General features: G+C 38.1%; 5 protein-coding genes across 5 annotated transcripts in view; 2 read left to right on the forward strand and 3 right to left on the reverse strand.

Annotated features, from left to right (window-relative positions):
- Window positions 1-1,047, forward strand: part of SPOG_05728 (uncharacterized protein) — a 1,616-nt gene extending 569 nt beyond the window's left edge. Inside the window, exons 2-3 of the mRNA XM_013166697.1 lie at window positions 194-480; window positions 536-1,047. Coding sequence (XP_013022151.1) covers window positions 194-480; window positions 536-822 — 574 coding nt within the window. The 3' untranslated portion in view covers window positions 823-1,047. The remainder of the gene's footprint in view (window positions 1-193; window positions 481-535) is intronic.
- Window positions 1,048-2,805: 1,758 nt separating this feature from the next.
- On the reverse strand, window positions 2,806-4,907 carry SPOG_03934 (U3 snoRNP protein Nop58). The gene is made up of 3 exons (XM_013166198.1): window positions 4,823-4,907; window positions 4,674-4,776; window positions 2,806-4,623 (listed from the first exon to the last, which is right to left on the reverse strand). The coding sequence occupies exons 1-3, from the start codon at window positions 4,836-4,838 to the stop codon at window positions 3,216-3,218; spliced, it is 1,527 nt and encodes a 508-aa protein (XP_013021652.1). The 5' UTR covers window positions 4,839-4,907; the 3' UTR covers window positions 2,806-3,215.
- Window positions 4,908-5,854: 947 nt separating this feature from the next.
- SPOG_03935 (regulator-G-protein signaling domain-containing protein) lies at window positions 5,855-7,382 on the forward strand. The gene has a single exon (XM_013166199.1). The coding sequence runs from the start codon at window positions 6,051-6,053 to the stop codon at window positions 7,080-7,082; it is 1,032 nt and encodes a 343-aa protein (XP_013021653.1). The 5' UTR covers window positions 5,855-6,050; the 3' UTR covers window positions 7,083-7,382.
- Window positions 7,383-7,720: 338 nt separating this feature from the next.
- On the reverse strand, window positions 7,721-8,825 carry SPOG_03936 (Ino80 complex subunit Ies4). The gene has a single exon (XM_013166200.1). The coding sequence runs from the start codon at window positions 8,360-8,362 to the stop codon at window positions 7,769-7,771; it is 594 nt and encodes a 197-aa protein (XP_013021654.1). The 5' UTR covers window positions 8,363-8,825; the 3' UTR covers window positions 7,721-7,768.
- A 208-nt stretch (window positions 8,826-9,033) lies between these two features.
- SPOG_03937 (ornithine N5 monooxygenase) lies at window positions 9,034-10,865 on the reverse strand. Its single transcript, XM_013166201.1, has one exon. The coding sequence runs from the start codon at window positions 10,652-10,654 to the stop codon at window positions 9,350-9,352; it is 1,305 nt and encodes a 434-aa protein (XP_013021655.1). The 5' UTR covers window positions 10,655-10,865; the 3' UTR covers window positions 9,034-9,349.
- Window positions 10,866-10,994: the final 129 nt, after the last annotated feature.

A 10,994-nucleotide genomic window follows, 5' to 3' on the forward strand; every position in this document is an offset into this window, starting at 1 on the left:
CGAAACTAGCCGAATCTTTTTGCTTGAGCTCTTCTATAAGTTCTGACAGCTTTTTGCCGAAATACAGCGAAAACACCTATTCACATCTGGACGATATGGAGAAAGGTTGCTTATGTTTACATTCTGATCCAGCTCCAACGTACCCAGAAAATAACCTTAAAGAAGCGTCCGTAGACATGGCATGACAAAGCAGATACTTCGAATCATCAAAGAATTTCTTCATGTCAATATTGTGGTTGATTTTCTGGCCGGCAAAAATTTCGAGAATTCCTGAAGCACGACGCAGAGAAGAGAATGGAGCTGTCCGGCTTGGTTGGTGCTTTATTGGTTCAATCGTATTGGACTTTTTCTTTTCTTACTTTTTCCTTGTCCCCTTTATAAAGGAATCGATGAAAGAATATGTATGGTTATGGTTTCAGATTGCTCTAGCGATTGTTCTTGTCATCGCGGCTTTCTACATGTTCTTGTTTGTTTTTTCACGTAAGTGGAATGGTGGAATTTTAATTTGATATGTTTACTAATGGAGTACTTATAGTGTTACTGGATTTTTTTGCTTTAGTGCTTCCTCTAGTTACTTCTTTAATTTCTGTATTTATTGCTGCTCTTGGTTTCAGGATGTCGTCGGAAAGAAACGACTCGACGGATGGTAAGTGGACCACACTAAGCACTATGCCAGCAGAGTCTGAAAATCAATCCAACGATCGTAGTGATAATACTGCCGAACAACCATCATCTGAACGTTTTGAGCAACATCCAAGGACACAACACAAATTGAGTCAGGCTAGGGATGCTGAAAGCACTGGAAACGAATCTCATGCTTGAACCATTTTTATGATGATGTCCTGTCTTTTCATTTATTCTCTAAGCAGGCTTGTGTTTTTATATTTTATTTTGTTTCCTTCGTTTCCCGTTGTATTTATTTCTATCGAGCTTTTGCATATAAACACAATTCATAGGCCGTTGTTGTTGAATCCCTATTAGTTCCATCGTGGCTTTTCGGCTTTGAGTAATGAACAAGTGAAATCGTCGCGGGATGATATGGATTGTTGACTCTCTAGTCGGTTCTTTCTAATTCACATGTTGGTTGTTATTTATTATTCTAAAGCTTTTAATTCCTGATTCTTTTATTAATAGAGCTAATAAGGATTTAATAATTGAATAAAGGATAACCATTGCTTTTTTTACTTCCACTTTTAGTATCACCTTAGTCAATGGTCCATGCCTCTCAAAACGACAGCCATATACCTTCAATAAAAAGGAAAGAAAAAAAGGTAGGAGAAAAGCCTGCAAAAAATAGTTGCACAATAGCAGGTCCCTGAATGTTAAGATTAGGTAGAGACGATCACGAAGAAGTATGGAATCCCAGATCTGTGTAGATTTAGGATGGTTTTATATCAAGGTTTTTATAACTTTCTAGACGAGGTCCAATTGCCGTGCGTCCGTATCCAAAGCATTCTCGAGCCCATCTTTAAAGTTTGGCATGTTGGGTTCCCACTAGAAGCCTCCTTTCGCTTTCATCTGTAGTCATGTATTCAATACCTGGCGGCGGAATAAAGCCTTTCTTGTATGAGGTCTTCGCAGCCATCTGCAGCATTTCTCGATTCACATAAAAACTATTTTCTGTTAGGTAATATCCCTTTTCAATTACAGGTGGCGCGTTCGTCACCATTCACGGCAGATTCGGCTAATAGCAAATAGAGCTTGTTTAAATCCTGCACGTGGATATTATGCCAAATGTTATCACCTTTTCCAATTATCTTTTTTTTTTGAAAAATAACTCAAATAACGGAAACATGGCATATATGACAGCCGGAGCGACAATGGCCGTGATGACTTGGCAGGATCCACGGACAAACAACTTTATCTACCTTGCAATGGGGTGCATGATTTGGAATTGAGGTCAACTCCTCTATATGATCCAACTCCGTCGTAAATCTTGTCAAAGCACTCTCCATACTTTCCGGTGAATAAAGTCTCTGCCGCGAAAGCGAATCCACCAGAAGTATGAATATAGTAGACAGGATTATTGGCTTGGCGACAACTCAAGCCTCTAACGATTGCTCTTGCCGATGGTACATGTTCATCACTAGCAGCAGAATGAAAGACAATATCAGCCTTGGAAGCTTGCTCTTCAATTAAGTCTACATCATTGGTACTCCCATATATCAGTGTCGCTTAAGGGTATGCATAAGCTACTTTGGCCTAGCCCCTTGCTTTACTACGTACCAAAAAGGACCATTCCCATTTCTGGATGTACGCGGAATTCGTAATATAGGATATCTCCTCCCAGAAATCCCGTCTATTTCACCCTAATGAATGAAAGAGAAATCCTTGGTGCTACGTTACCACATTCATTTAATTTATTTTTTCACCTTTATTTTTTTTATTGTAATAAAAAAGAACGTTGCAGAGATATGCTTTTTTTGGTATAAGTGAGAAAGTATGGCGATAAGAAGCTCAAATATGATGAATGGGAATCAGTTAAAAAACATTATCAGACGAAACAAGAGGAATTCAAAAAGAAGAGGAGGAGCCTACAGTACCCCGGATTCCTATGTTGTCTCCAACCATAGTACGAACGAGACCCTCAGACATTTTCACTTAACTGTAGTGATCGGACGGGGAACTGGTGTTTTCGCCTAAGTATGGCCGTAGGCGCTAAAAAAGGTAGCATACAAATTCATTCTGTTAAAGTAGAGTATGCTTAGGAAGTATGCCAGCTGAGAAACATCAACAAACTTTGCAGCTATTTTTTATTGTCACATTACTTTGAAAAGTTTATTTCTTCACAGATCATACCCAGTAAAAAAAAAATTTTTTAATCCACTTACTCCATTGCCAAATCAATTATCCTAATTTATTTCGACGCCTGATATACGAATCATAGTCTAAATGAATTAAATTTTATAACGTGTTACTGTTTCTAATAAACCTTATGTATTGAACCCTACTTTTGGTAAACAACAGAAATTATTTATAAACCTAGGACGCAAGAAATAAACGAAGACAAAATCCAAGAAAACTGTTTAAATAGGGAGAAATCAATCAACAAAATTCAGCGCCTCATCATTAAGGTGCATGACAAAATCACGATTTCCCAATTTCAAATCATTCATACAATTGAACCCATTAGTATATGAATGTTTGCATATATGATAAAGGGGAAGACCTTTAAAGCAGCATTCCTTGAAGAATCAAGAAAAGTTCTACTCAATTTAAGACTTAGACTTCTTGGATTTTTTCTTCTTTTTCTCTCCAGATGCTTCTTCTCCGTCTTCAGATTTTCTCTTCTTTTTCTTATCCTTTTTGCTTTCTGATGACTCATCAACATCCTTACTCTTAGAAGACTTTTTCTTTTTCTTTTTGGACTCTTTGTCTTCCTTGGGTTTTTCTTCCTCACTTTCACTCTCTTCTTTCTTCTCAGCGTCATCGGCAGTAACAACAGTATCAGTGGCGGGGTTGTAAGCGGCACCACCACTAATCTCATGTTTTTGTTGTTGAACCGAAGCGGTGGGCAAAGGTAAGAGCTGACCACCTTCAAGAGAGCGGAGACGGTTTTCAACACGAATGCGATTCTCTAAACCAACATTACCATCAACCACAGACTTGTCAGTCAAAGCATCAACACGAAGGGATAAGGCAGCCTTGGTGGCCAACACTCTAGCAATTTTACCCTTGTTTTTAGAGTTAGCTTGACCAACTAAGCTAGCATGGTAAATCAAACCGTATTTAGGAGTACTATGCTTGGTTTTCAAGGCACGGAAAAGAGCCTTTTCGGCACCCAAAATTTGGAGGGTGGAAGCAGGTTGTTTAGCTAAATTCATTAAAGAACCAGCGTGAGCAATCAAACGAGCACCAACGAGTTCACCGACAAGAGCAGTCAAGTTCGGAGCAATCGCATGCATTCTGTTGCGGAGATATTCCGATAATTGTGCTCTATAAGCTGCCAATTCGAGAACTTGATTAGCCAAGATGCTAATGTTTTCCAAATCTTCTTCAGTGATTTCGGTACCCATCGAAATTTCGGCAGCACTTTTCAAGGTAGCCTCAACTTCTTCGGGAAGGACATCGCTGAAATCGGTAGCAGAGCATTTGGTACGCATACCCATAGTCTTGATGACGCGGGCATATGCCAAGTGATCCTGAACAATTTTGCCCATTTCAGGGAAATGCCAGCCGTACCATTCACGAACGCGCATAGCATAAGTATTCAACTCTTTGTCAAGGTCATCAAGGAGAGCGATTGCCTGGACGATCATTGTGTCAACCTTGTCGGGAGAGAACTTGAGCTTATGACGAGAAAGGGAATGAGAAAGACCCAATGACATAGCATTGAGATCGGTGGGAGCCAAGCCAGCAATTAAAGAAGACAAATGCTCACGAATACCACGATACAAATCCTGGACGGAAGAGTCGGATAAAACCTCAAACTCAAGACCAGGCAGCTTGTTAATAGCATTACCAAGTTTGGGGTCAGCCACAACAAGCATATCACTCTTTTTGTCTGATAAGTCCTTCAAGAGAGTTGAAAGCTTAGGAGAAACCTTACCCTCAATGAGAGCGGAAACATTGTCGAGGGCATCCACGGTACTTTCGAACTTTGCAAATGATTGCAATTTTAAGCTACAAACCATCGTTAGCAAATTCCAGAACTAAATCAGCGCATTCCATACAGATTTGAAGCACCTTCGGCTGTTTTTAAGTCGTCGACTAAGGCTTCACGTTTTTTCAGCAATTTATCTTTTGCCTTAAAGACGGCATAACCGGCCGCAGTCTCTAAACTCTGTTAATTTCTTGTTCTTATAAATAGAGAATCATTTACCTGTAAGGATCAACATTTCTGCGACTTTTCACGTTTTAGAACGTGTAGGATGCTTTGGTAGTTGTTGGTGAAGCGCAGAAAATTTATGAACGGCCACACTTTGTGGAGTAGCCAACAACAATACTGTAACCAGAATAGTGCAATCCAACGCATTTTCTGAAAGTTGCATTCATCAACAAAAATGTAAATAAATATTCCAAAGTGAAAAAGGAGGGAGATCGAACATTTTTAATGAACAATGTGTTTTCTCTAATATAAACGTTTTAGGATAATTTGCTTTCATGCGGTCGTTAGGTCTGTTGTTACGAGTTGTGTGTGAGCTTTTCATAAACGACAAGTTGACTATCGTTGAATAGATGCTTCAGCTTCAAGTGATTCAAAATTTCTCAATTACAGATGTCTTTACTTAAATCTATCTTTCTTTTCATAAGTATACAGGGAGAAGCGAATGAAACCAATATTCGTTATAAATAACATGATATTCATAATGATATTGGAAGGCACATGAATGTCAGGGATCAGAAAGAACGAATGAATTTATTGTAGAAAAACAAGTAGTAATATAGAAAGAGTTAAATTCCTTTTTATTTCGGGCTAGTTTCCGTTCCAGATATTGTTTGGAAAAATGTAAGCAATCAATGAAAATACTCATCTGAGCTTTTATGACCAACTTCCTCAATTCGAGTCATTCTCATATCTTTATATATAATTATTGTTGGAAATCTCACAACCTTTGATCTACCGTATTTTCATCTTTTTGTGAGAAAAAAAGTAAACAAACGAAAGCATAACAAATAAAAAAGGTGGGTGGAACGGAACGACTTTTGAATCAATTTTTAGTTTTATTTTTCTAACAAATACGAAAATTAAATCTTAAAATATTGAAAGAAAAACCCCTACTGAGGTCGTTTCCATGTTTATCAAACTGTAAGTAGTAGCAAACAGTTCACTTCCAAGAAAATATTTTAATTTGAACTTTCAATTTATTCTTTCATTATTGTATTACTATACTTTCTATATTCCTCTAGAATATGTGTATTGCAGAACCTAGCATAACACTACCTACGAAAGACCTCTAACTTTGAAAGAGTTAAAGGGTGAGGTGCCCTCCTTGGAGTTCTACTGTATTTCTTTTTTTTGGTTTGTTTAATTTTTTAATTTTATTCTTTTTTAGAAAAAGTAGATAAACTTGGGTCTTTCTCTTTTGGGTATCACATTGTAACATGATATGAACAATCGTATACCCAATGTATACGATGTGTTAACGAAACGCTGCAGTGCTCCATTGAATATCTACAATTTTTATTTATATGTCCGTAATGAAGAGCATGGAATCAATTTCTTTGATATGTGGTTGGATATCGGTTTACTCGACATCCTAACTAGGATCCATTTTCAAGAACTTGAAAAATCACATTCCATTGCTACACAGAGTAGCTCTACCCTTGGGCTGAACGGCTCTCGAGTCCGGACATCCAACCCTTCTAATGTTTCTTATGGCTTTCTGGATGACTACTATCTTCCTAATTTTGGTCCTCTATTTACAGAGGACATGCTCAATGTACAAGCCTTAGATCCACCAGCTCTTTTTCATAATAAGGATCGGGCATCTTATTTAAAGGACATTTATTCTTACAACTATACCAAGCCTTTTCTTCCTTCCAACAGTATGTTCACCCAAGATCAGTTATCTGCGTTTCGACAAAAATTAGCAAACAGATACTTAACGAAGGAATCCCCTTTTCGGGTTTCTTTTCCGTCGCGTTTGGTAAATCCCCTTGAGAATGCATCAAAGGATCAAATGATCAGTAATCCAAACCTTTTTGAAGGAATTCATTCATATATTTTTCATTACATTCTTAAACCTGCTTATGCTAGATTTTTGGAAAAACGAATGAAGCATAACATTAGTACTTCCAGCTATGCCATAAGATTTCTCATTGGATACACTACTACGTTCGCAGCATACTGGCTTGGGTTTTGCGGTATATTTTTGGAGTATTCAAGAAAGGTACGTGTTTGGACTTTGCTTCCCTTTTTCATCGGATTTTATAATCTCACTTGTTCGTGGTTTTGCTTTGATCCTCTCTTGGCATTTGTAGGATACTTTGAAACAAAGACATTGCGGTTTTCAAGAATTGAAAACAAAAAAGTTCGTCACCACTTACAATTTAAGGCATTTTATGCTGGCTTGTTGATTGCTGCATTTGTGGCTGCCAATACAGCTATTTTCAGCAGCGTGCCTTCGGTTCGACTATAAAATGATGCTTTTTTCCTAAATAGTTTTTTATTTCATGATCATATTTCGTTCCTGTTCCATCCTATTTCAAAATACGTATGAATAAAGTATTTCTCCGGCGATATAATATAGTTTCTTACTTGCTTTGGTTATTAAATTGTCTTTCTTCAAGCTCATTCCATATAGCCGATATAATCAAAGGCAATTTTTGACCTACAGATATGAACGGAACAGTAGACAAAAGTAAATGAAGAAAGAAATTTATAATATACCTTCAATTCGCATCCTCTTGATTCATTTTACCACGTTCCTAGAGCGGCATTAAATCACAACAGTAAATCATATTAAGGAGCAACCAACAAAATGATATTCAATACAAAAAGAAGTACACCTTGGTGATGTTTTTGCAGGATGTGTGGAGACACTTTCTGAAAGAAAAGAAAATTACACTACAAAAGAACACAAGTAGGATTAGCCCTGTGGAAAGACAGGATTTGCGTTCATAAACATTATCCTTGAAATCCCTTTACAAGAATAAACGGTGTACAGAATATGAAGGCTTGATTTGGTAAAAAGACAGTTGAGGTACTAGATTAAAAAATTTTAAACTTGAAATAGATCCAAGAGAAAACCATATATATATTAATACCACGGACCAGCCGTGGAAAAATTATGAAAGATAAACGAAAAGGTATGGAGCTCTGCATTTAGCTGGCCATTGAGTCAGTAGGGGAGGTAATTTCCGTAGAGCTAGATTCTGGATTGGCCATGTTTGATTCATTTAAAGGCTCTTGATGACTGTCTTGAGTTGTTGATCTAGGAGAGGAAGTCGAAGTTTCAGAAACATTTGCATCCGGAGTCCCCAACCAAGTTGGAAGCTTCCAGACAATAGTGGATACGCTTCGAATAGAAATAGGCTTCTTTTCCCATTTTCGGCAAGGCTTGCCAGATCTGTCTAGGGCTCGCAAACCCGAATTGATCAAATTTGCATTCGTTTTAGGAGCAGAACGAGAAGCAGCATGCGTAGGGGTCACGTTTCCTGAAGAAGGATGGGAGGCACCATTCGGTTCTTCTGTGTTTGTGCCTTGACGGTCCTTTTCAGCCTTTTCTCTCCGCCTTATCGCTCTTGGACCCATTCCATAGGGTGCCCTAGGCTTCTTCAGCTGTGCGAGCTTATCTTGTGCTTTCGAAGCTTGAGTCGGCGAAGAAGTGCGAGAAGTATCATTTTCTTTCACCGATTCTAGAATGTCTCGAAATCGCTCCGTAGGAACTCTGAAGTGTAAAACCAATGTTTCTGACATGACTGCGAGGGACAAGAGGGAGAGAGAAACAAGGGAATAAAGTCTGGTATTTTATGGAAATGTTTCTTATTGTAAGTTTTCAACAGAATAAGCAACGAACGCAAAAAGAACCAACTACTTCGAAAACTCAGCAATATTGAATTCTTAGAAGACGACTGCTCTCTGGATGTACTAGTTTCTTTCGTTGATTCTTCAAAGGAAACAATAAAGGAATTAGAAAGGAAAGAAAAAAAGCGAAATCAAGCCTTTCTAAATCGAAGAATAATTTCTAAAGAAGTATTTCTATTACCTTACTACTACAGAAATTTTTTTTTTCAATATACTTCTTTCAAGTCTTTCAAGTCTTTCTTTCTTGATGATGTGTAGAGACTTAGACTGACTGGGCTTGTCAAGTCTTGAAATATACGCAAGCTGTTGGACATTTGTGCTCTCCCATGTTTGTTGTCATGTTAGTGTTCCCGCCTTCGTCTGGTCTTCCGAGTATGTCTCGCATAAAATTTCGTATAACGAACATCGCATCCCAATACGGTTTATAGTGAATAAAGCACTGGTATATATTACAAGATATAGGGAAGAAGAAAAGGTAGACATATTGAACAGATTTGTTATTTTCATTATTTCTAGTTGAGAGGTTGAACCCGCATAAAAGTCTGTAAAGAAATATCTGTTTCTACGAGGGATGAAATAAGAATATAAAAAGAAAATCCATACGGAATGATCAAATAGGGACATAAAAGCTAGAAACAAGAGGTTGGGTTATTAGTTGACGAAATTGTAAGACACCAGAAAGGGTTCCTTTTCAATAACTCAAGATAATATACTAGGTGGGAATCTTACAGACAAATATATATAAAATAAGTGTATTTCGTAGGTGACTTTTGACTTTTATTAACGATATTGAAAATTTGGGAATTAGAAAACATATTGGTGCGGGTTCATGAAATAGTGGTTCTGTTTACTAAGTGATGTACCGAGAAAGGAGACAAACTACGGATCAAAGGGGCGAGCCGTAGGTTTGCTAGGTCCAAAAAGTTGAGTAGCCAATTCACCAGCTCGGACGGCAGTCCAACTAAGCAATGTTTCACCAATACCATGCTGATAAGTTGAGATACCAATAACGAAAAGACGACTATTTTTAGAAGGAGTATTTTCGACGAGGTAGTTTTCAGCGATGTGAATATCGTGCGAATTGGGAAAGATAGAAGAGAGGATCTCTTGGGAAGATGCATGATTGTAGCCAGTGGCTAGATAGATGACATCGAATTCCTTGGTAACCTTCTTTTCAGTACCATCCAGTTTGGAGGCCAGGGTAACAAGTACGTGATCTTGTTTCTGTTCCACGGAATCAACATAGGTGGCATTTGAGAAGTTGTGGTAAACCTTACCATACTTGAGTTTCTGCATGTACTCTTCACGATACATTTCCTCAAGCAAGCTTTCTTTGACCACTCCGTAATTGGTGGTGTGGCCATTTTTCAGGCCCTGCACACGTGTATGTTCGGGGAGATTGTACCACCAGTGAGAATTATGGCTGTCAAAATACAGAGAGTTCACAAAGGGGCTAGAATCACTGGGAATAAGAGTCAAATTACGGAAAGCCAAGGATAGAGGAAGTTTGGGATCAATAACATTATGGCTGTGATTCCAGATTTCAGCAGCTGATTGACCTGAACCTATTACTAGTACCCCATGCTTTGCCGAACGAAGCAAACGTTGGCTATGGTCAAACATAAAGCCACTAGAATGGATGACTTGAGGGCTTTGTAAAGAGGAAAAGGGCTCGGGAATGTTTGCTTGGCCGCCAGTAGCTACAATGACATTTTTGGCGACCTTTTGTTGATCGCCATAAATAATACGATACAGGTCTAAAGACTGGTCATACTCCAATTTTGTCACATTTGCGTTATACTTCACGTAGTCCTTGAAATGGCCTGCTGCCCAGCAAAGGTAATCATGGAATTCATAACGAGATGGCTCCATGGTTGACAAGTTCAAGAAGCCCGAAAATCTCTCACAGCCATGCTGATGCAAATAATTTAAAAACGAAAAGTACGAAGTTGGATCACGTGGTGTAGCCAAATCCTTCACGAATGAGATTTGCATCTTCGATCCGGGAATAAGCATGCCTGCATGCCAAGAAAAGTAAGGTAATTTTTCCAAAACACACACTTTTTTATTACGCAAAGGCTTTTCGGAGTGATCATGAAGAGCAACCATCAGAGAGACCGATGCAGGTCCAAATCCAATGATTGCCAAATCCAAAATTTCGTCTGATTCTTTTACAAATGTCATCCTTGTTGATTACCTATTCCTAATTTAGAACAGTTCCTGTAACTTGATGTCAAAACTTTTGTTTACTATTCCTACACGACAAGCCAAGCCAAACGTTTCGTCAGCGTATAGAATGGAAAGAATAAAAATCAACGAACAAAAAGTATAACCAAAACAAATTGCTTCCCTTTATAATACACTATTATGCGTAATATAATAAAGAGAAGTTCAGGATAAATGGAAATCTCGTGATATATATACGTATGTTATCCACTTGTAACGTTGTCTGTGCAAGGACATTTTGTTACGTAACCGATCTGATCAGATAAAGAATTCCCGATCAGATACGGATGCTTTGTTT

Source organism: Schizosaccharomyces cryophilus, assembly GCF_000004155.1.
Source record: "Schizosaccharomyces cryophilus OY26 unplaced genomic scaffold supercont4.1, whole genome shotgun sequence".
Taxonomy (NCBI): Eukaryota; Fungi; Ascomycota; class Schizosaccharomycetes; order Schizosaccharomycetales; family Schizosaccharomycetaceae; genus Schizosaccharomyces; species Schizosaccharomyces cryophilus.